Source organism: Prionailurus bengalensis, chromosome B2 (genome assembly GCF_016509475.1).
Source record: "Prionailurus bengalensis isolate Pbe53 chromosome B2, Fcat_Pben_1.1_paternal_pri, whole genome shotgun sequence".
Taxonomy (NCBI): Eukaryota; Metazoa; Chordata; class Mammalia; order Carnivora; family Felidae; genus Prionailurus; species Prionailurus bengalensis.
The window spans coordinates 15,895,694-15,918,165 of NC_057349.1; the positions used below are offsets into that span (position 1 = coordinate 15,895,694).

The 22,472-nt window shown below is 47.9% G+C and overlaps 1 protein-coding gene across 7 annotated transcripts in view; it reads right to left on the reverse strand.

The window, feature by feature from the left end:
* PHACTR1 (phosphatase and actin regulator 1) overlaps positions 1-22,472 on the reverse strand; it is a 561,485-nt gene that overhangs the window by 244,902 nt on the left and 294,111 nt on the right. Inside the window, exon 1 of one of the 7 annotated variants that reach the window (XM_043590812.1) lies at positions 10,052-10,316. The exons of the other annotated variants lie outside the window; for them this stretch is intronic. Within the exon in view, the coding sequence (XP_043446747.1) occupies positions 10,052-10,301 (250 nt within the window). The 5' untranslated portion in view covers positions 10,302-10,316. Of the gene's footprint in view, positions 1-10,051; positions 10,317-22,472 lie in introns of those variants that run through there. 7 annotated transcript variants of the gene reach the window in all.

Here is a 22,472-nt window from a genome sequence, read left to right on the forward strand (position 1 = left end):
ATTACATCCCAAAGCACCTAAAACTCCAGTGACATTTTGCATAGAAATAGGGGGGAAAAACCCTAAAATTTGTATGGAACCATAAAAGACCCCAAAGAGCCAAAGCGTTCTTAAAGAAAGAAAAGGCAGGAGGCATCACACTTCCTGGTTTCAAACTATATTATAAAGCGATAGTAATCAAAACAGTGTGTTACTACTGGCACAAAAGCAGACACACAGATCAACGGAACAGAATACTGAGCCCAGAAAGAAAAAAATCCATGCACGTATGGTCAATTAGTTTATGACAGAAGAGCCACGAATATACGGTGGGGGAAATGATCATCTCTTCAAGAAATGGTGGGAAAACTGAACAACCACATGCAAAAGCATGAAACTGGGCCTCACACAAAAATCAAATGGATTAAACACTTGAACGTAAGTCCTAAAACCAGGAAACTCCTAGATGAGAGGGAAGAAGTTCCTCGACATGGGTTTTGGCAGTGTTTTGTTTTGTTTTGCTTTGTTTGGGATTTGACACCAACAGCAAAAAGCAACAGGCAAACAGGAACTATTGGGACTACATCAAACCAAAAAGCTTCTGCACAGCAAAGGAAACCACCAGCAGAATGAAAAGGCAATCTACGAAATGGGAGAAGATATGTGCAAATCATATATCCGATGAGGGGGTTAGTATCCAAAATACATAAAAAAAGAATTCAGGGGCGCCTGGGTGGCGCAGTCGGTTAAGCGTCCGACTTCAGCCAGGTCACCATCTCGCGGTCCGTGAGTTCGAGCCCCGCGTCGGGCTCTGGGCTGACGGCTCAGAGCCTGGAGCCTGTTTCTGATTCTGTGTCTCCCTCTCTCTCTGCCCCTCCCCCATTCATGCTCTGTCTCTCTCTGTCCCAAAAATAAATAAAAAACGTTGAAAAAAAAAAAAGAATTCATACAACTCATCAGCGAAAAAGCAAATAATCCAATGAAGAAATGGGCAGAGAATCTGGGCATTTTTCCAAAGACTCCAAATGGCCAACAGGTACAGGTAAAGGTGCTCAACATCACTATCAGAACAACGCAAATCAAAACCACACAAGCTATGACCTTACACCTGTTAGAATGGCTCTTGTGTTACACAAACAAACTAAAACAAGACGTGTGGGCGGGGATGTGGAGAAAAGGGGACCCTTACGTACTGTTGGTGACCACGTAAAGGATGCGCAGCCACTACAGAAAAAACGGTATGGAGGTTCCTCGATAAATTGAAAATAGAACTGCCATATGATCCAGCAATTCACTTCTGGGTATATGTCCAAAGGAAATAGAGATTGGATATTGAAGAGATATCTGCACATCTATGTTCACTGCAGTATTATTCACGGTAACCGTGAGTCGGAAGTAATCTAATTGTCCATCACTGGATGAATGGATAAAGATGTGGTCTATACACAACAGAGTATTATCAGTCAAGAGAAGGAAGGATATCCTGCCCTTTGCAACAACACGATGTGTACCTTGAGGGCACTACGCGAAGTGAGATACAGCCAACAAAGAAAGACAAATACTGCACGCTGTTAACACTGCATGTATAACTGAAATTAGCTAAGGGAGGAGAACGTCGGTGTTCTCACAAAATAGAGGTAACTATGGGAGGTGATGATATATGTTCAGTAACTAGACGGAGGGACTCTTCACAATGTATATCAAATCATCACAACATGCGCTTTGAACATCTTACGCCATTTTGTCAATTGTGCCTCGATATTAAAAAAAAAAAAAAGCCGTAAATCTAGAAAGAACTTTTGTACATTCTGAAAATCTTCCTAGGCCTCCTGCATCCTTTCACAGCCCGTGTCCCAGCTCCTTGGCCTGGTAGTCAAGACCTCGACATGATAGACCGCATGATAGACCTCGACCCAGCCTCCCATCTCACCTTCCTAGGTGCACCCCCCACCCCCCACTCCAGCCTTATCACCCCACGGTCCCTGCAGTCACTTTAATAAGTAAACACGTATTTGCCAAACAGATGAAACATTCGTAAATTAACTTGTATATTCTCACGATGAACACAGTTTAAGTGCCTAATATCTGTGTGCGTTCCGGCCGCTGAAAACACAGCAGCGAGGAGGAAAGAGAAGAAAGACCCTGGCCCTGAGCACTTTATAACTAATGTCCTCTCCCAGGGCCTCTTAACCCATTCCTGTCTCTGCTCTGGACCCTGCCTGAGGGACACTTCCTGCCAGACCAATGCTATTCACCCACCACGATTGAGCTCACGTGCCGTTCTCCCCCCCCTCTAGACTTCTCTCTCAAGAAGGTGGAGCCCCCCCCCCCCCCCCCCCACCTAGGCGTCCGCAACGTCCTCAGTCTACCTCTGCATAGCAAGAAGGTAGCCCTCTGCTAGGTGTTCCCACAGCACAAACTCATCCTTTAGCTATCTCACACGTCAAGTTCACGGTCGCCATCAATGCTTGTTAGGCGAATCAATCAATGACCGTGTTCTACCCTTCCTCCAGCCTCCGAGGTAGAAATGACGGCCAAAGCCACCATCACATTGTCTCTTGCACGCGGTCTACTGCGAGCGTTCCGGCTGTCTTGTCCCGAGGCAGAGAATCTCCACTGTTCTGTTTCCATCCCGACAACCGGATTCTTGTTCGGCTCCTGGTTCGCTTACCCGGATCTTTGCAACTTGCAGCCCTTTGGCCTTTTCCTTCTCTCCCTTATCCACCTGCTGGTCGAAGGGAAGCTCATCCCTTGTGCTCCCCCAGGGCCTCTGGCGGTAACAACAATTTCAACACAAATGCTTACTTGGCACAGAGCTCCGAGCCGTCCGAGGTAACTGCTAACTGGCTCACTGCGCGCCTCCTTCCACACAGGACTTGAAACTCTAAACGCCTACGGAAGCCCAAAAAGGTTTTTTGCCGTTCTTATGAATTAGCAAACTGCAGAAATGAAAGCTTGGAGCCAGTAAGCACGTTATCGATCCCTCCTTCCACCAATACGGCTTCATATCTAGATCTTATGTATGAATCCTTTTTACCTCCTTTAGACACGTGGGTATATTTCAAGCTACAGATCTTACAAATATTTTTAACATCTTTTCTCCCGAACGAAGGGAGTATTTACAGATGCTGTCTGCAGAACAAAAGATATTAAAATGGAAGGGGGAATTATCAGTCAAATCACACAGGAGTTCAAAGCTCTGCTAAAAATAAGGCCACGTGACTCTGAGCCGCTGGTGCCGGAAGGTGTTCCCGGGGCTTTGTTAAGGGTCTGTGACGGAATCACAGAATCTTGATCTTTGGACACTCACCGCTCAAGGTCTTGAAACGCCCTTTCTTGAACTCTGAGTGGCTGTGGCATTAGGGACCTTTCTCTTGTCTGCCAGCAACACCATCCTAAAAACCCACTCACAATGCGCTTCAACATAACACGGGAGCTGGGGAATGGGGGTGATAAATTCAGAGGGGCTCATTTATCCTTTTCGGTCTGCTTTTGCATATGTGTAAGATTTTCCCTAATAGTTTTTAAAAGGTAACTTGTTCACACCACCTCTGCTTAAAAAAATCTGTGTGCAGCCTTCAGCGCTCACTGGGTGGAATCCAAACTCTGGAAATGGTCCCGGGATCTTCCTAACCTCCCAGTTCCCAGGGTGGGGCTGACCATTTTCTACTTTCAGCCTCTCAAACAATACCTTTCTCTCTCAAACCCTTTTAAAACTTCTGCACACACGCTTGTCTACGCATCTCCCTGTACTACTTTGTAAGCTACTTGAGGGTAGGGGTGCCTGGGTGGCTCAGTCGGTGAAGCGTCCGACTTCAGCTCAGGTCATGATCTCGTGGTTCGTGGGTTCGAGCCCCGCGTCGAGCTCTGTGCTGACAGCTCAGAGCCTGGTGCCTGCTTCGGATTCTGTGTCTCTCTCTCTCCCTGCCCCTCCCCGGCTCGCACTCTGTCTCCCTCTCTCTCTCAAAAATAAATAAACATTAAAAAAATTTTTATAAGCTATTTGAGGGCAAAGACCATACAGTCTTACTGATTTTTATATTCCCCAAACTTAACATGGCACACAAAAACGCTTCACATATTGCTGGAAAAAAACGTATGTTTCCAAACGAAGTCATGTTCGCTTCCCCATCCATTTCAAATTCTACCTGCTGAACTTCTCCCTTTTCCTGAGCTAGCCATGCTCTTCTATAGCTTCCATCGTTTGCGTATGTCTTGTTGGGGTTTTTTTCCCCTTACCGGAAGGACTCCTCTATTGTGATATTGCAAATACCACCTCCTCTAGGAAGTCCTCCTGCTTTACTCAGTTAATGGCTCCCTCTGGTAATTCAGCAGTTTACTTCCTGCTGTTCTCACTCAAGTCCAGACTCTTCGAAGGCCATAACTGGTTGTTGTACCTGTTGGTGTCTATCGCTAAGCCAAGGGGGCCCGGCACACTCCAGCGGCTGATTTTAACACTATTTGTAAGACAATCAGTCAACGGCTCCATGGCTGGGAGTCCATGATGCTTTGCAAGAAAGTTTTAAGAACCCAACTGCATTAACATTCCCCACTCAGTACACCAGTCCCAACATCTTGCTAAGCCCTTCCTCTCCGTTCTGCCCTACTGGCTGAGCGAGTGCCCTTTCCAGGGTTCCACACAGCCTCTACGCTCAGCCCAAGTCACAGCTTTTCCTAGGCTCTCCTGACCTTAAGGAAGCAGTTTCCTGCCTCTGTCTCTTGCTGGAGGACCACGTCCTCCAGAGCCGTCCCTTTGACTCTGAGGGCTCGTCAGGCCCACGTCCATTAAATCCTCTGATCACTTCTCTTTGTTTTTAAGTATATTTTTTAAAGTTTCTTTCTTTCTTTTGGAGGTAAAGAGAGAGGGCAAGCGGGGGAGGGGCAGAGAGAAGGAGAGAGAACTCCAAGCGGGCTCCACACCGTCAGCGCTCAAACTCATGAACCGCGAAATCATGACGCGAGCCAAGATCGAGACGCTTAACTCGCTGTGCCACCCAGACATCCCTCCAGTCACTACTTCCTTCAGCTCCTGGCCTTTCCTCTTCCTCTCGGAGAAACAACTAGATCTCCCCTTGCCCGTTTTTTGGATCCCTCAACAGACCCAAAACAAAAGCTTAGCCGTTGTAAATTCAGATCTACACGTGAGTCTTTTTACCTAGAACATAACTGGTCACCGTTGCGAAGGTTTTAAAACAACAACAAAATTCTCCTGACTTGTGCAATGCTGAAGGGGCTCTTCCCTAGTCTCATTTCTACTCCACCGGACTTATTAGAGGCATGGGTTTTAGCTCTTAAACGTAGAGTAGAAATGGGTGCTTTCATTCTGCACACACAGGAAAGGATACCGTGGTATCCTAAAGTGACCCAGCTAGTGAGTGCAGGAGTCAGGAGCCAGTCTTGGGCCATCACTAGAAACGGCTTCCTTCACGAAGGAACAGGTTCGGTTAGTAGCCCTGACACCAAGTGGTGATTGGGTCCACGGGGGACTGTTCGCCTGACCATTATGCACCTCAATTTTCTCACCTGCAAAATGAGGGCTCTGACCCACAGAAATCCAAAAGGCATTCTCTCCCAAAAGGCTATCTTGCTGAATGAACCCTAGAGCCCGTCACAGAGGAATATTAGGACAAACTGTTGTCACTCTAAAAGTTTCCATTGGAGGGGCGCCTGGGTGGCCCAGTCGGTTAAGCATCCAACTCTTGGTTTCGGCTCACATTAATGATGTCGCGGTTCGTGGGTTCGAGCCCCACATCAGGCTCTGTGCTGATGGTGAGACGCCTGCTTGGGATTCTGTCTCTTCCACTCTCTCTTCCCCTCCTCCTCTCAAAATGAATGCACTTAAAAAAAGTTCTTGGGGTGCCTGGGTGGCTCAGTCGGTTAAGCATCCGACTTCGGCTCAGCTCACGATCTCACGGTCCATGAGCTCGAGCCCTGCGTCGGGCTCTGTGCTGACAACTCAGAGCCTAGAGCCTGTTTCAGATTCTGTGTCTCCCTTGCTCTCTGCCCCTCCCTGCTCATGCTCTGTCTCTGTTCTGTCTGTCTCAAAAATGAATAAACATTAAAAAAATTTTTTGAAAAAAAAAGTTCCAATTGGAATCCACTAGGAAACACGGAAAATATTTCTCATCTGTAAACAAAATTTGGAAATGTATCTAGCGAGTCAATGGATTCATGAATTTCTATGTGAATATTTGAGTAGAAATCATGTTCAGTAAAATGACAACCTTGAAATATTGATCAATCATATGTGAAAGGCACAGCAACCTGCAATCAGTAGGTCTGATCTCTAAATCATTTGATTACTTTTAAAATATGCCACCATAAGACAGAAGCTTCCAAGTATTTTTGTTCTTTTCGTTGTTGTTTGTTTTAAGCAGGCTTCATGCCCAGTGTGGAGCCCAATGTGGGGCTTCAACTCATAACCCTGAGATCAAGACCTGAGCTGAGATCAAGAGTCAGACGCTTAACCAACTGAGCCACCCAGGTGTCCCTCAAAATTGTCCTAAAAAGTGTTTTAAAATGTTAAAAGTATTTTATTTCTATTACGATTACTTGGCATTACATCTTAGTAATGATTCATGATGTTATAATTCCTATGGTGATCCCTCCCTGTTAACAGACTTAAAAGGGATTCAAATAAGAATAGAAAATACAGTAAGTATGTACAAAATTATATACAGAAATACCTTGCCTTCTAGAATAGATTCCTCCTTAAAGTTGATTTTCAACTATTTGTAAATTAAATCATATTCTCATATTGACTTCCAATTCAAGTTCTGTGATGATTTAGCCATGTTTCTTATAGCTTTACAATGTGCATTACTTCTAATCTACTTAGCTAAAACTTTCTCTCCCTCTGTTCCTACCAATTCCAACCTGTCAAGTAGATAAGGCAGATTAAAAAAAAATAATGTACTAGGAAGTTCTGCAATTCTAATTCCATATCCTAATAAACATGGTCTATTAACTCTGCACATGTATAGAACATACACACACACACACACACACACACACACACACAAACCATAGTACCTAATGCTCTACATTCAGTGTGGGTGACACTTAAAATCAATTTGATGGCAAGATGGAAAGCGCCTTAATTTTAGAGACAAACATACGAGGGTTTGAATCTTTCTTCTACCCTGTACTTGCTCTGTGTACTTGGCCTTTAGCACTGAAATGCAACAGAAGCTTGTTTCCTGATTTGCAAATGGTTTCAGTAATGTCACCAAAACAGGAAAAATGAACGAAACAGACCTATCGTTGACCATTAGTGGTGACCTGTAGTTCACAATTTTTTTTTTTTAAGTAAAAGTTTACTTCGAATAAGGTCAGCAAAGCATCTTTAATACTAGTCAGTAGATATCAGGAACTTTTTTTTTTTTTTAACACTCTTAAATAAAATGGCAATTGATAAATGTAATTTCACCTTTAATGAATGCTCAGCCAGAAATACTTCTTTTTAAAGTGTATTCTATGTTAGCCAAATATTTGTAGTTACAGGTGGTCTTTAACTGAAAGTTAACAAAATTTGCTTTTAAATGTGTTTAAAATAACTGCCATCTTCTTTTTTTTAATGTTTTATTTTTGAGAGACAGACGGACACAAGTGGGGGAGGGGCAGAGAGGGAGAGACACAGAATCCGAAACAGGCTCCAGGCTTCGAGCTGGCAGCACAGAGCCCGACGCGGGGCTCGAACTCACAGACCGCGAGGTCATGACCTGAGCCGAAGTTGGCCGCTTAACTGACTGAGCCACCCAGGCACCCCTGCCATCTTCTATGTAAAGAAATCGAGTGAGAGAGTCCGTGAGCAAGGCTTCTATAAAATATTGCCCACATAACATTTCAAGTGAAGACTTGCCAACTCAACCACAATTTTCCTGGGTTGCCACTAAGTGGCCTCCTCAATGCCGCACGAGAAACCAGACACATTCACGGTGCTGGCAACAACGCAAGAAAACTCCTCCTCAATGGAGCCCCACCAAATCTGTTTGCAGGACTATCTTTCCTTCACATTCCCTTCAAAAGAGCTGGCTCTCCGGGCATACAGAAAAGAGGAGTCACGTCGAAAGGAGCTTCTAGAGAACTTCTCGAACAGAAAAGTTCACTCATGACGAGCCATCCTACGAGGTTCATCTTTGCAGGAAGTGAAATTTACTGGAACTTCCTTCCCTTTGACAGCGGGCAGCACTGTTCGGGGCTCCGGCCATAAAAGAAGGGCGAAACTCAACCTCCTTCTATTTCCTGGACTACAGAAGTGCACCACACGCATTAGGAAGGCAGGGTTAGCCGCCTAGACACGGTCACCTGAGGTCTCCCCCATACTAGCATCCTTTGAATTAAATACTTTAGTTGCATCAGAGGATACGCAAACATCCACAGGGCGTTCCTTAAGGCATTCCAGAGTGTTTGAGACCGCAGACATGATGCGTGTCCCAAGCATAAATAGGTGCCATAGCTAAAAATACAAGCCTGCCTCCTCTGACCGTGTGCACCAACACGCGTACCAAGGACAGCATTCATACCCCTGGGTAACCACGCATCCTTGAGTGCAGACACGGAACCTTTCCTTGCTGTAGCCACATTTCCCGATCCTAATTTAAATCAACTCCCGAGGCTGTGAGAGCAGCCCATGTGTGGAGCACATCAGTCCACAGACTGATTCATTGAACAGTTCAGCCTGCATCTCATGCTCTATCACATTCATTACATGGCAAAAGTCTGCTTTTGCATCATCCCGTTCATCCGTTTATATTCCAGAAGCGCCCGCAGTTTATACAGTACCCAAAGGACCAAACCGCAAGTCGGTAAGTGTGTGCTTCTCATGAAAGGATCTCCTCCCCCACACCTCACAGGAGATTCACTGGTGTGCTCTGTGTGCCAGGAGGGCCCCAGGTCTCCTTCTGCATGCCTGGTGCCATCCTGCATAGCCTCTCTCACAGTTTAATCAAAGGAAAGTATCATTACACGGGCAGGACTCTAATTTTGAAAAGACATTAGCCAAGCCACAGTCGCTTCATTACTCTGCACTTGAAGAGGCCCACAAGGACCGGAGGAGGGATACTCTCTGTTCTTCCAAAGGGAAGAAGGGAAACCCTCCTGGTGGATGGGAAAATCTGCCTGCCCAAGCAAGTGTGCGTGTCAGCGAGGCCATGAGCTTCTGGCTGGCCAGGAGCTCATGCTCTCCCTGCAAAACCTACCGCCCAAAACTTTTCCGCGACCTTCAGGGGCCCTCCGGAGTCGGCTCTGTGAGCTGCTTCGGAACCGCCCGGAGGCTCCGGCCAAATGCACGGGCGCGTCCACATCTGCAGAGGCGGCTGCCTGGTCCGCGCCAGCTGTCCCTCGTTCTGGGCTCTTGCAGCCCAGAGTCGCTGGCGGCCCGGCACCCTTTCCCCGCCCCACTTCAGATCAGGTCTGGGGGAGCTCTCGGGCTCGCACCCGCACGGGCTCACCTGCAGGAAGCCGCTGCAGGCCCCTCCCCCACCTCCCACGTTTTGGCCACTGGGGCATCATTCCAAGAGGGGCCGGCAGCTGCGCTCCAAAAATCACAGCCATGTTTCACTCCAAACAGAAATCATTCAACAACTCCACAAGTCTCCAGGGCGCCGTGGCCGAGGCCGAACCGCCTCTCCAAAGCGAACCCACCCGAACCCCACATCTGTAACGCCGCCCCGGGCAAAGCCCATCAGAGCGCAAAGATGGGAGGGAGAATGAATGGCTAAGAAGCCCGGAAAGCTAGGAAAGCAGGTGTAATCACCTTTTGAAAGCTAATAATGCTACCGCTGACAAATCTCCACCCCACCCCCCCCCCTCCCCAAACCCCACCTCCCCGAGAGGAAATCCCAGAGCTGCCCATTTAACTGTTTCAAAGCCCTCATTTGAGGCTGCAAATACAGCTGCTCGGATGCGGTCCCGGTGTGGCTCCGGGCTGCACTCCGCAAAGTGCCGGGCGGGCGGATGTCCCCGCAGTTCTCCGGGGAGACACGCCGGCGGCGCCCCCAAACTGGGGACGGGCCGCGCCACCTCCCCGCCTCCCGCGCTCGCCGCCGCCCCGACGGGCCTCGGCACTCACCGTCCCGGGCGTCCTCCCCCCGACTGCAGTTGCTGCAAATGTGTTTGATCTCCTTGCCCAGTTGACAATGGATCACAAAGGACACGTTGTTGTTGTTGGGGGCGGGCTCCTTCAGGGGCTTCATCTTCGGCAAATAAAAAGCTTTCTTTTTGGGTCCCTGGGCGCTCGCTGCTGGCACCGCGCCCTCCCTGCAGCGCGGCGAGCGGAGCGCAAACCTCCCCGGCTCCGCGGCGCGCGTGGGCTCCGCCATCCGGCCCCCGGGCGCCCCGGGCCGGGCGCCGCTCGGGCCCCCGCGCGCTGCCACCCGCGCCCCGCCGCCCGGCCAGCATGCCCCCGCCCGGCCCCGCGCCCGCGTCTCTACGGCATCGCCACCGCCGCGGGGCGGGTCGAGGGGGGGTGGGGTGGGGAAGGCGCCGAAAGGGTCTCGACCTCGCCGACCTCGCCGCCCGAGCCAATCCGAACCCCGCGGCGCGAGGAGGGCTTCCGGGAGGCGCTCGGCGGTCGCACCTGGGACGCGGCGCGCCCACCTCTCCCGCGGCCTCGCGTGCACTGCCTCCCCGCGGCCCCACCCTCCGTCAATCTGGGCCCCGGCGATTCGCGCCTGCTGGGCTTTGCAGCTACCTTCGCTCCCTCTCCAGCTCGGGGGCAGGACGCCAGCCTCCCCCTCCCCCTGGTCTTGGAGCCTCGCGCCGCCAAATGCAAGCAAGATGGGCCACACCGGAGGCAGCTGCGCTCGGAGCCCTCGGGGTGCGAGCGCCCCTCTCGTGGGCCAGAACACATCACCATTCTCTGCTGGGTCCAGCCCACCGCCCTTGACTTTTCGCCGGAGCCGGCAACCTGTTAGGGCATAACTGATCTTTTCACCCTGCGTAAAAATCCCCCCAACCTGAAGGGGGCCTTCCACCGGCGTCCTTCAAACTTAGAATAACACGGAACAGGAAAGGCTGCTTTTATCAATCCTCAGAAACAACTTGCAACTCAGGGAACCCAGCTCATTTGGCTCGAAGGTTCCCCCAGCTGTCTTAGCACGGTGAAGAAGGCTCAGCCAGGCGAATGACATCTATCGAGATGTCCAAAGAGAGAGGTGTCTTAAATAAGGCAAACCCATGGCTCAGTGGGGTTGTAACCGATACGAGTTAATCCAGTTTGTCGTGCGCTTTACAAAAACTAAATCATACTATGTCTATTACGGTAATCTTGACTCGGATATTGCCAAGTCCTGCATCACCTTTCAGAGAACTAAGGCTTGGAGAAGCCGCAAATCACAACCACCTTGGGTACTTATTTAAAAAATAGAGATTTGGGGCACCTGGGTGGCTCAGTCGGTTAAGCTTTCTGACTTCGGCTCAGGGCATGATCTCGCAGTTCGTGAGTTCAAGCCCCGTGTCGGGCTCTGTGCTGACAGCTCAGAGCCTGGAGCCTGCTTTGGATTCTGCGTCTCCCTCTGTCTCTGTCCCTCCCCTGCTTGTGCTCTGTGTGTCTGTATGTGTGTGTCCCAAAAACTAAATGAACATTTAAAAAAGTAGAGCTTCGGGGACCCTGGGCACTGGGATTCTGGTTTAGGAGGTCAGTGGAGGGCCAGCAATCTGTAGCTTTAACAAGCTCCCCTCTGTGACCTTGATGCAAAGCATGAATGGTGAAACAGGTGCTTAGAGCCAGGGGTCTAGCTCCCAGGCTGGGGGCTCTGGCTTCCTATTAAACCTCCTTCCTTGTGAACCACGACCTTAACCCCTTTTTTCCCCCAGGCCACTGAAATACTATCAAAGGAGGTATTATCACCACTAGCGGTTTCTAGGAACTTTCCCCAAAGTTAATTTCATAATAGCCTGTGACTGACACCCCTCCAAAGGCGAGTCACTGCTAGCCTCTCCTCCAACTGGGCCAGTTCCACACGTGATGGTTCCCCTCCCACATAAAAATGCCAACAGTCCACTGGGGATATCAAATTCCCGCGTTCTAATAAGCGTCTGATCATTGCAATGCCACCACTCCCTCATTGACATTGCTGCTCATCTGCAAAATGTTCCGCCCAAGTCAGCAGTTTCTTCTTCATGACGTAGTTTGGGACGTCAAGCGGTGCCACAGCCTGCTGGAGAAGTAGGTGCCAGAGACTCACGTGGAATTCACGTGTTGGAGTTGCAGGCTCTTGAAGTAGACAGCTAGTCTCTCCTGGGGTCCCCTGGGGCCTTCAGGGACCCTTCTCTTCTCACCTAGATTAGCAGCCAAGAACCAGCCACGGGAAAATCTCACTGTATCCGCTCAGTGTCCGATTCCTACCACTCCGTCCCTGGCTCATTATAATTCATAGCAAAAGACCCCTCTGTTATATCAGTGGGGGCATACGACAGAATGCATTGCGTTGTGTTACGGGCAAACCTTTGTTATTCTCTTTTCCAAATCCTCAGATCCCTCCCCTAAACTGTATCACCTCTTAACTACCTTCTGGGAAAAAAAGGACGCGTCTCTTCTTCAACGGCTTTTTAAAATTGCATGTTTTTCCCACCTTACTCAATGCCTCACGGACCAAGAGACCTGCGTTAACCCCATACGGTCCTACTAAAACAGCTAAGCCCGCTGCAATCCTTTATGCACTCACGGAACACTAAACCAGACCTACAGGCTCCGGGGGTCTCTCTTTTAATTGGCCAAGTGGTAGAGCACAGAGAACACGGCCGCGACCGGCAGCTTGGGCTCAAATATTAAAAACGATGCCCCACCGTTACGGGGGCCCTTTATTCAACTCAAAAAGACAAAGGTATACCTCTGAGTGCCATATCCTTGGCTGGGGATTCATCTCCTTCACCTCCCTTTCTTGAACTTGCAGCTTCTAACTGGCCACCGGTGGCTATTTATACTTAAGTTGATTAAAATTAAACAAAACTAAAATTCAGTCCTCCAGTTGCTCCAGCCGCAGTTCACGTGCCCGGTAGTCCCATGTGCCTAGTAGCTACTGAATCCGTCCGGGCAGAGGGTAAAACATTTCCATCATCGCTGCAAATTCTAGGCGACCACGCTGGTCTTAGAAGATGTGGGACTTGGGGCGCCTGGGTGGCTTGGTCGGTTATGCGTCCGACTTCAGCCCAGGTCATGATCTCACGGTCTGTGAGTTCGAGCCCCGCGTCGGGCTCTGTGCTGACAGCTCAGAGCCTGGAGCCTGCTTCGGATTCTGTGTCTCCCTCTCTCTCTCTGCCCCTCCCCTGTTCATGCTCTGTCTCTCTCTGTCTCAAAAAATAAATAAACGTTAAAAAAATTAAAAAAAAAAAAAAAGAAGATGTGGGACTTACAGTGTCTCGGGCTCAACTGGGAGGCCGCGAAGGCACTGTCTCCTGTTGTCACAATAGAAGGTGGCTGGAGAAAGGACCAGGATGCAATAAACCTTAATGCTGGCGGGAGTTTGGAAGAAGATGGCTGTGCCCAGTGGCTCCCGGCACTGTCCTTCCTGTGACCCTCAGCAGGCAGCGGGACGGATACACACACACATCCGGTTGTCTTTTCTTGACCCTCTTCTCTACCCTGAATGCCACCTCAGTGAAGCCTTCCTCTGATCCATTACTATAACGTCCCTATGGCTCCTGATGCCGAGAGGTGTGCATACAGAGTCTGGGTCTGTGTCACCGCAGAAGACGAACCTGTGAATTATGATCCCTGCAATCACGGCTCGGCTCTGTTGCTATTGAAAATCATCTTCCTGGGGCGCCTGGGTGGCTCAGTCGGGTAGGCGGCCGACTTCGGCTCAGGTCGTGATCTCGCGGTCCGTGAGTTCGAGCCCCGCGTCGGGCTCTGGGCTGACAGCTCAGAGCCTGGAGCCTGTTTCAGATTCTGTGTCTCCCTCTCTCTGACCCTCCCCCATTCATGCTCTGTCTCTCTCTGTCTCAAAAATAAATAAACGTTAAAAAAATTAAAAAGAAAAAGAAAATCATCTTCCTGTATGGATAATGAAAGAAAACCATCATCCGACAGCATTCTTGAAAAGAGGGTTTTTTGTGAGGTGTTTTTTTTTTTTTTTTTGAGAAAGAAGGAGAGTGTGTGAGTGAGGGAGGGGTGGCAGAGAGAGAGAGAGAGAGAGAGAGAGAGAGAGAGTCTCAAGCGGGCTCCACACTCAGTGTGCTGCCCAACGCGGGGCTCAACCCCATGACCTTGGGATCAGGACCTGAGCCGAAATCAAGAGTTGGGCACTCGACTGCCTGAGCCGCCCAGGAGCTGTGGGATTTTAATTTGAAAAGGAAGGAGGGAAGCACTAAAAAGGAACAGTGCAGAACATCATGTCACCTGTAACGGGAATTCTCAATGCAGCCTGTGTGGGATTTTTACCCAGAGGATCCAAGTGAGGAAGGCTTCCCTGCGGTCACTCTCAGTGTCACTTAGCCCCATGGCAGTCTTGTTCCCATCCCTTCTTCAGGATACACTCAACGTGTAAATCCCCTGCTTGAAACTTGTTCGGGGCCCTAAGACTCACTACTCAAAGTGCAGTTTCCTAGACGGGCAGATCCTGGTCACCTGAGAGCTTGGGAGACATGCAGCGTCTCAAGCTCTGCTCCAGAACCTGCGTGTTAGCAAGACTTCCACGTGACTCAGTAGTTCATCAGGGTTTGAGAACCACCCCCTAGGCTTCAGCCCGGTTACAGCATTAATTGCCTACCAGTTGAATACACATACTATTTTCAAAGTAAATAGCAGATAAGACCCCCGATCTTCCAGAGCCTAAAATTGAACAGGAAAGCGGCACCTGGGTGGCTCAGCCGGCCGAGCGTCCGACTTCGGCTCGGGTCATGACCACATTTTGTGGGTTCGAGCCCCGCGTCGGGCTCTGTGCAGACAGCTCAGAGCCTGGAGCCTGCTTCGGATTCTGTGTCTCCCTCCCTCCCTCCCTCTCTCTCTCAAAAATAAATAAACATTAAAAAAATTTTAGTAACAATTTAATAGGAGAGAGGAGACAGCCGACGAAAGGACATACGGGATTTACAGAACCCACCCAGCTGAAACACGCAAATTTAGAACTAGAAGCAGCCAGGGAGAAATATGCGTTTAATACTCGGAGTGGGAGCCGTGTGTAAAGGGAATTCTGCAGGGATTAACGTGGAATTGACGGAAGTGGTGAAGCACGTCGGTCTGAAGGAGTTGAGGGCAGAGGGGTGGTGACAGACGTGGTGGCCACATGGAGAGTGTGCAAGGTCACAGGCTAGAAGGGGTTCATGGTGATGGGGTGGGGGTCCAGGATGATCTTTAGCCTGGCGGGAGCGTTACACCCCGCAAGGCAGCGTGTGAAAATCGGGCTTTCCAGAGGACACCACCGTCGTGATGATGCGAAGGCAACCGGAAACCGTAAAATTCCCCACGGCCACATGCGAGAAACGGTTTGTGATCAACTCGGAACTCGGCTTGTGTTCCGCTTTCCGCCTGTCCCTGCCCATCCGACTTTCAATGCTCAACAGTTATTAGGCTTAAAAGAAGTCAAAATCCAAGGGCATAGGGGTGCCTGGGTGGCTCAGTCGGTTAAGTGTTGGGACCCTTGATTTGGGCTCAAGTCATGAGCTCACAATTCGTGAGCTTGAGCCCCGCACTGGGCTCTGTGCTGACCGTGCGGAGCCCGCTTGGGATTCTCTCGCTCCCTTTCTCTCTGCCCCTTCCCTGCTTTCGTGAGCGTGCACTCGTACGCTCTCTCAAAATAAATAAATAAACTTAAAAAAATCAAAGGGTAGATATTTGGCAATGCTCATGGCGTGCTTAAGCTCTTATGAGAAAGACAGAGTAGAAATACCAAATATTAATGTCAACACAAGGCAAAGCAGTGGAACCATTCAAGACAGCTATGCTTAGGTAAATATTACTACACAGATTTAATCTATAAAAAGACTTAACAGGTTTTTTTTTTTTTTTTTCCCTTCCTCACCATTTTTTTCTACAATTTACACTCAGGCTCTCCATTAGTTGTTTTGTTTTGTTTTGTTTTGTTTCCTGATTCTATCTCCTTTTTTTTTTTTTTTAAGATTTTATTTTCAAGTAATCTCTATACCCAACATGGGGCTCCCACTTACAACTCCGAGATCAAGAGTCACACGCTCTACCAACTGAGCCAGCCAGGCGCCCCTGTCTGTCTCCTTTCTTGTTCCCATCTTCCCTGTGGTGGGTTGAATGCTGGCCTTCCAAAAGATACATCCACATCAAATCCCTGGAACATTTGGGAAAAGGTTCTTTGCAGACAACTAAGTGAAGGCTCTTGTAGTGAGGAGATCATCTTGGATGACTTGGGTGGGCCCCGAATTAGATGATAAGTGCCCTCCTGAAAGACACACACACAGTGAGGAAGACACAGGCAAGAGATGAGACGGGGATGTGAAACCAGAACCAGAGCCTGGTGTGGTGTCGTCACAAGAAATGACACAGTCACCAGGAGCTGGCAGAAGGTGAGAAATGGAATCTTCCAGAGAGCTTCTGGGGCGGGAAGGGGGGAGATGGCCCAGCCCACACCTTAAATTTGTATTTGTGGTCTCCAGGACTGCAAGAAGGTAAGTATCTGTTGTTTTAAGCCACCAACTTTGTGGTAATTGTGACACAGGCCCTCGAAAATTCATCCGCTCCCTAAATATTAACAATATATTTAACATGATTTTTTTAATGTTTTACTTACTCTTGAGAGAGAGAGACACACACACAGAGCATGAGTAAGGGAGGGGCAGAGCGAGCGAGAGCGAGTGAGAGGGAGAGAGAGAGAGAGAGAGAGAGAGAGAGAGTCCAAAGCAGGCTCCAGGCTCTGAGCTGTCAGCACAGAGCCCGACACGGGGCTCGAACTCACAAGCCGAAGTGAGATCATGACATGAGCCGAAGTCAGACAGACGCTCAACCGATGGAGCCACCCAGGTGCCCCTGTTACATTTCTAATTTAAGGAAAACATCTATTTTTTTTTCTTAGTTTGATCTAAATGTGTATGATGACAAAACCAGAACTGTAAACTAATCTACCAAATACGTATTTAAGAACAGGGTTAAAAATGACTTCCACATGGTCTCCGACACAGAATCGTTCCACACTACTGCTGTTCCCGTGTGTGTGTGTGTGTGTGTGTGTGTGTGTGTGTGTGTATGTGGTTTTTGTTCTTTTTTACAGACGCTGGAAGGGAAGTATGGAATGGAATTGGAGTAGACGTTCATTAAGAAGGGGATGCAGTTTCCAGACTTTTTTATATTCATCATAATGCATTTGTATGCTGAGCAAGGAGACACAGGCAGAGTGCAGGCCAGTGAAAATTCTTCAGGCGACTCAGTGATGTATGAGGACAGCTCATACTCAGCTCCGTGCGCTGGCACAGCTGTAGGGCATTGTCTGTGGCTGGCATCTGTTCTAACAGGTTGAGCATCCGTTCTGACTCTTGGAAGTCTAGTCATTCGATATTTTGAATGCCACTCCTGTAGATAAACGTTAGAAAGCAGCCGCGCCATGGCAGACTTTAATTCTCCTGAAAGAAGGGTCTCTCCCACAATGTTCTTCCAAAAAAATGGGTTTTGGAGCCGATAGTAAGAGTTCTTCTGGCCTTAGCTTTTCCCTTATTATTTCTTACTCCAATCGGACAGGTTGTTGGTGGAAGAACCAGAGAGCAGTCAGGGGCCAGCTGCTTTGAAGAAACAATCTCATGTGCCCGGCTTTAGAACTCGAGTTCTTGTCGTTAAAAAAAAAATGGTTTATGTTTTATTTTTGAGAGATGGAGAGAGGCAGCACGAGTGGGGGAGAAGCAGAGAAGAGAGGGGGAGACACAGAATCCGAAGCAGACTCCAGGCTCCCAGCTGTCAGCACAGAGCCTGACACGGGGCTCGAACCCACAAACCATGAGATCGCCACCCGAGCCGAAGTCGGACGCCCAACCGACGGGGCCACCCAGGCGCCCCTAGAACTTGAGTTCTTAAAAATACGGTTGAGACATCTAAATGGGGTGAGCAGTTTCTGTGTGTGTGTGTGCATGCACACGCGTTTATGGGATTTTTGTTTTGTTTTGTTTTAGCTAAGGGTTTGCTTTTTTTCCCCCTAAAACTGAACAGAAAGCAATTTTCCTTGTAGGCTTGGATAACTATGCTTACTAAGGGGTTGTTCTGTGCAAACTGTTGTACAAACACTGAGCAGATAGCACCCCAATGGGAAGGGAAGAGGGAAAGGATTGAGACAAAACAGGTGACAAAAGAGGTGATTTGAAGGACAACCATCAGGAGCACACGCCTATAGCTCAATTGCAGTGTTATCTGGGGATGTTTCTTTCTCCTTCTGCATTCCCGCGGATGGGAAGAGGACCCGAGTCGTCTAGTTCTCAGGTCCAAAGAACTCCACCATGTGGTCAGAGTGAATCTCATCTCTGTGGCTGGGATGCGAAGATCAGTCTGGTAGGATATTTTCTGCAAGATTTTCTTTGTCAAGCATCTTTATAACCTGTATTGCTGATACCCAATGGAGGCGCTCAGTCTACACTTTAAAATTGGGGATGGGGGGGCGCCTGGGTGGCTCAGTCGGTGAAGTGTCCGACTTCAGCTCAGGTCATGATCTCACGGTCCATGAGTTCGAGCCCCGTGTCGGGCTCTGTGCTGACAGCTCGGAGCCTGGAGCCTGTTTCAGATTCTATGTCTCCTTCTCTCTCTGCTCCTCCCCCATTCACACTCTGTCTTACTCTGTCTCTCAAAAATAAATAAATGTAAAAAAAAATTTTTTTTAAATTTGAGATCAAGTATTTCTGCTCATGTCCAGGGGAAAACAGAGGAGAATAGGTAGAGGTTGAGAATTGGTTAAGATTAGCGAGAAGCCTGTTGTTCCAAAGTAGTCTGTTTCTTTACATTTTACTCCAAGTCATAAATCCCATCTTATTTTTAAAATTTTTTTTTGATGTTTTATTTAGTTTTGAAGGAGAGAAAGAGAGACACAGTGAACAGAGAAGGGGCAGAGAGAGAGGGAGACACAGAATCCGAAGCAGGATCCAGGCTCTGGGCTGTCAGTACAGAGCCCGACACGGGGCTCGAACTCACAGAGGGTGAGATCATGACCTGAGCTGAGGTCGGACACCTAACCGACTGAGCCACCCAGGCGCCCCTCATAAATCCCATTTTAAATGAGATGTGTAGCCGTATGAACACAGCCTTATGTTTCTTTCCAGAAGCAGGTTGATTTTGGCGATTTAGATACTTCTGGATAGTGATCTTACAGAATAAAAGCACCTGACCACAGAGATGCCCTTAAGTGTACTTAGATCGCAATACAATAAAAAAGCCCACCAATAAGGAGATGGCTGCATAAATTATGGTATATTTAAAGCATGATGCCACTAAAAATAATGAGTGATGTCTTTACAAGTTGGCTCGGAAGCATCCCCACAACGTATTGTCAATGAGAAAATTAACGTCCAGAGGCCTGACTCGGTTTTGTGAGACACATACAGTGGGCATGGGTATTAGTCTCCAAATATTTCTGATTCACGATCTTCATATACGTGGCGGGATTGCAAAGACGTCTAAATCCCCTCGAGGGTAACGGCTGGAGCCGGGTGGCCAAGTGTAACCTGCAGTGAGGCACTGTAGCTGCTGCTTTGTGTTATGAACTGAGCCGAACCTACCTGCCCACCCGCAACGGCCATGCGCTTCGAGACACGAACTTGCGCTGCTCTAAGCTGCTGAAGTCCCGGTGTCAATTTAACTGCAGATTAATCTAGCCTGTCGAGATCACTCCAACAGCGACACGTGGGTGTGAGGGATGTGTATCTGTGCGTGCATTTGTATATTATTACTTTATTTAGTTATCACACCAACACCATAAAATGGGACTATTATTTCCATTTTATGCTTCAGGAAACCGAAGCGCGAGAAGCTTAAACAAATGTCCCAGGTTACCCAATTAGCAGTTTGCCAGTTAGAAGCCTGAGCCAAAATGTGTTAACCTGCAAAGCATCCTTTTCCTTCCCCAGCCATCCCACTGACACACAGAAGGAAGGTGGTTTTCCTTCAGAGGACCCTCAGCACTATGCAGGGACAGAAACATATGCCATCATGAAACACAACCAACAAAGGTTATCAGGATACAGGCACGGGGCATAGAAACCTTGCCTGTCCTGCAGAGCAGAGCTGCTGGGGGGGAAGGAGATCAGGGGTAAAAATAGGACGCACAGATCTTATCTATCATCTATATTGGCAGATTCCTGCCTTTTCAGTCTTGAAACAGACTGTGGTTGATACTCACTGATGTTACTGTTTTAGGACCGAGATTGCATCTACAGCGTGGTGAGCCCCTCGGGGCTGTCTGACAAAAACTCAGGATCAGCTAATGGTAATTGGCCGTTAGGACCGAATCACAATTGTGTTTGTACAGAGCAGGTGCAGGAACAAGGTACTCGGATAACGTGACATTGGCAAGAAATGCAGATTGGCCCCTTTTTCCCCTCCAGTGTGAGAACTTCAGTTGTGCGTGAAATATAACCGCGGTGTGAGTAGCTGTGAGTAGCCACCAATGGGGAGATCTTAAATGGGTACTGCAGGTGTCTAAATGTGCGATAGGCAAATCATTTCTTCCACGGAAAGTAAGATGGTCTAATTCACTGAGGAAAACATTACGATGTGCTCTAAGACTTGTGAAGTGAACGATCAAAGGAATATTTCTGCTTCTAACAAGCCAAGTTGTTCCCCTCTTCCCAGCATGCCAGGGTCCTGTGATCTTGTGAGCTTCCAAAATCGTTTTCCTTTTGTTTCCTTTTCTTTTCTTTTTTTCTTTGTTTCTTTCTTTTTCTTTCTTTTCTTTCTTTCTTTCTTTCTTTCTTTCTTTCTTTCTTTCTTTTCTTTTCTTTTTCTTTCTTTTCTTTCTTTCTTTCTTTCTTTCTTTCTTTCTTTCTTTCTTTCTTTCTTTCTCTTACAGTAGAGAAGCCATGCTGAAGAGGAATTGTATTTAGTTTTATACATTACAGGTCAATAGAGCTTTCCTCTGTGATACATATTATTTCTGCACAAATTATTATAACAACAGTTTGTAGCCCTGTTACATGAAAAAGGAATGTTATTTACAGTGCTGGAAGGATACGGTAAAAAGCTAAGAAGGGGGGCACCTGGGTGGCTCAATTGGTTAAGCTCCTGCCTCTTGATTTCAGCTCAGATCCTGATCTCATGGTTCATGAGACAGAGCCCCACGTTGGGCTCTGCGCTGAGAGTAGATAGCCTGCTTGGGATTTTCTCTCTCTCCCTCTCTCTCTACTCCTCCCCCTGTCTTTTTCTCTTTCTCAAAATAAATAAAGAAACTTTAAAAAGAAAGTTATAAAGAGTCTAAAGGGAGGTCACACAGAATGTGTTGTTGGAATTTAAGAGTAGATGAGTAGATATACATATGTATCTAGATAAGGATGGGCTCTAAAAACCCAATCAGGGCCACAATGATGAGTCTGCACGGAAAGAGTCCATTGCAGGGGAGAGGCAGGGAGGGACACATCACTTTGTGAGTTTCCAGGGTGTTTGTGAAACTGCTGGGCTCTTTACTAATAAATATACTAGATATTTTTATTTATACACTTACTTATAAAATATATTGATGCAATAACAAATATATTAGATATCATATACTAAAATTAAATGTTGGGGCCCCTGGTGGCTCAGTTGGTTAAGCATCCGACTTCGGCTCAGGTCACGATCTCACAGTTTGTGAGTTCGAGCCCCGCGTCAGGCTCTGTGCTGACAGCTCACAGCCTGCAGCCTGCTTCAGATTCTGTCTCTCTCTCTCTCTCTCTCTCTCTCTCTTTCTCTCCCCCACTCATGCACTCTCTCTCTCTCTCTTTCTCTCTCTAATGCAAATAAACATGCAAAAAAAATTAAATTAAACGTTATATAATACCATATATTTTCCATATGTTTTCTATTTTTAAGTAAAAAGACTCTGACGTAATCCTCACAGCAATTTCAAGATTTGACGTGTCCCAACCACCATCTGACAAGGAAGGAGCCAGGGACATGAGAGAAGGTGCACAAAGTTGCATCATGTGAACGGGGCAGAGCCCAAACGCACAGGACGGCCAGTCACACACCATCCAGACACAGCCCTTCTCCACCGTATTGTGCTCCCGACCAGAAACGTGCCCAAAGGAAAGAAGCTATAGTGAAGGTAAATATATCTTTCTACGCCAACCCAGGAAGGAAGAAACTCCTGGAGGGCTTCTTAAAGATGAAGGGCAAGCCTATGATCTTCATCAGGATCTGCCCATGTACACTGGAAGGAAATCTATTTTCCCATTACATGGATTAAAAAAAAAAAAAAAGTACCAAAATGAACATTCTCTCATTCCCCAATCTTGTAATTTGTAAAACATTGTAAGACATGCCCTTTTTTCCTTGAAACTCAGCAAGTAAAAAATAAACAAAAACAAAAAAAAAACAACAGACTTACTGAACCCTTGACAAAAGTGAGCAACTCTTAGAAAAC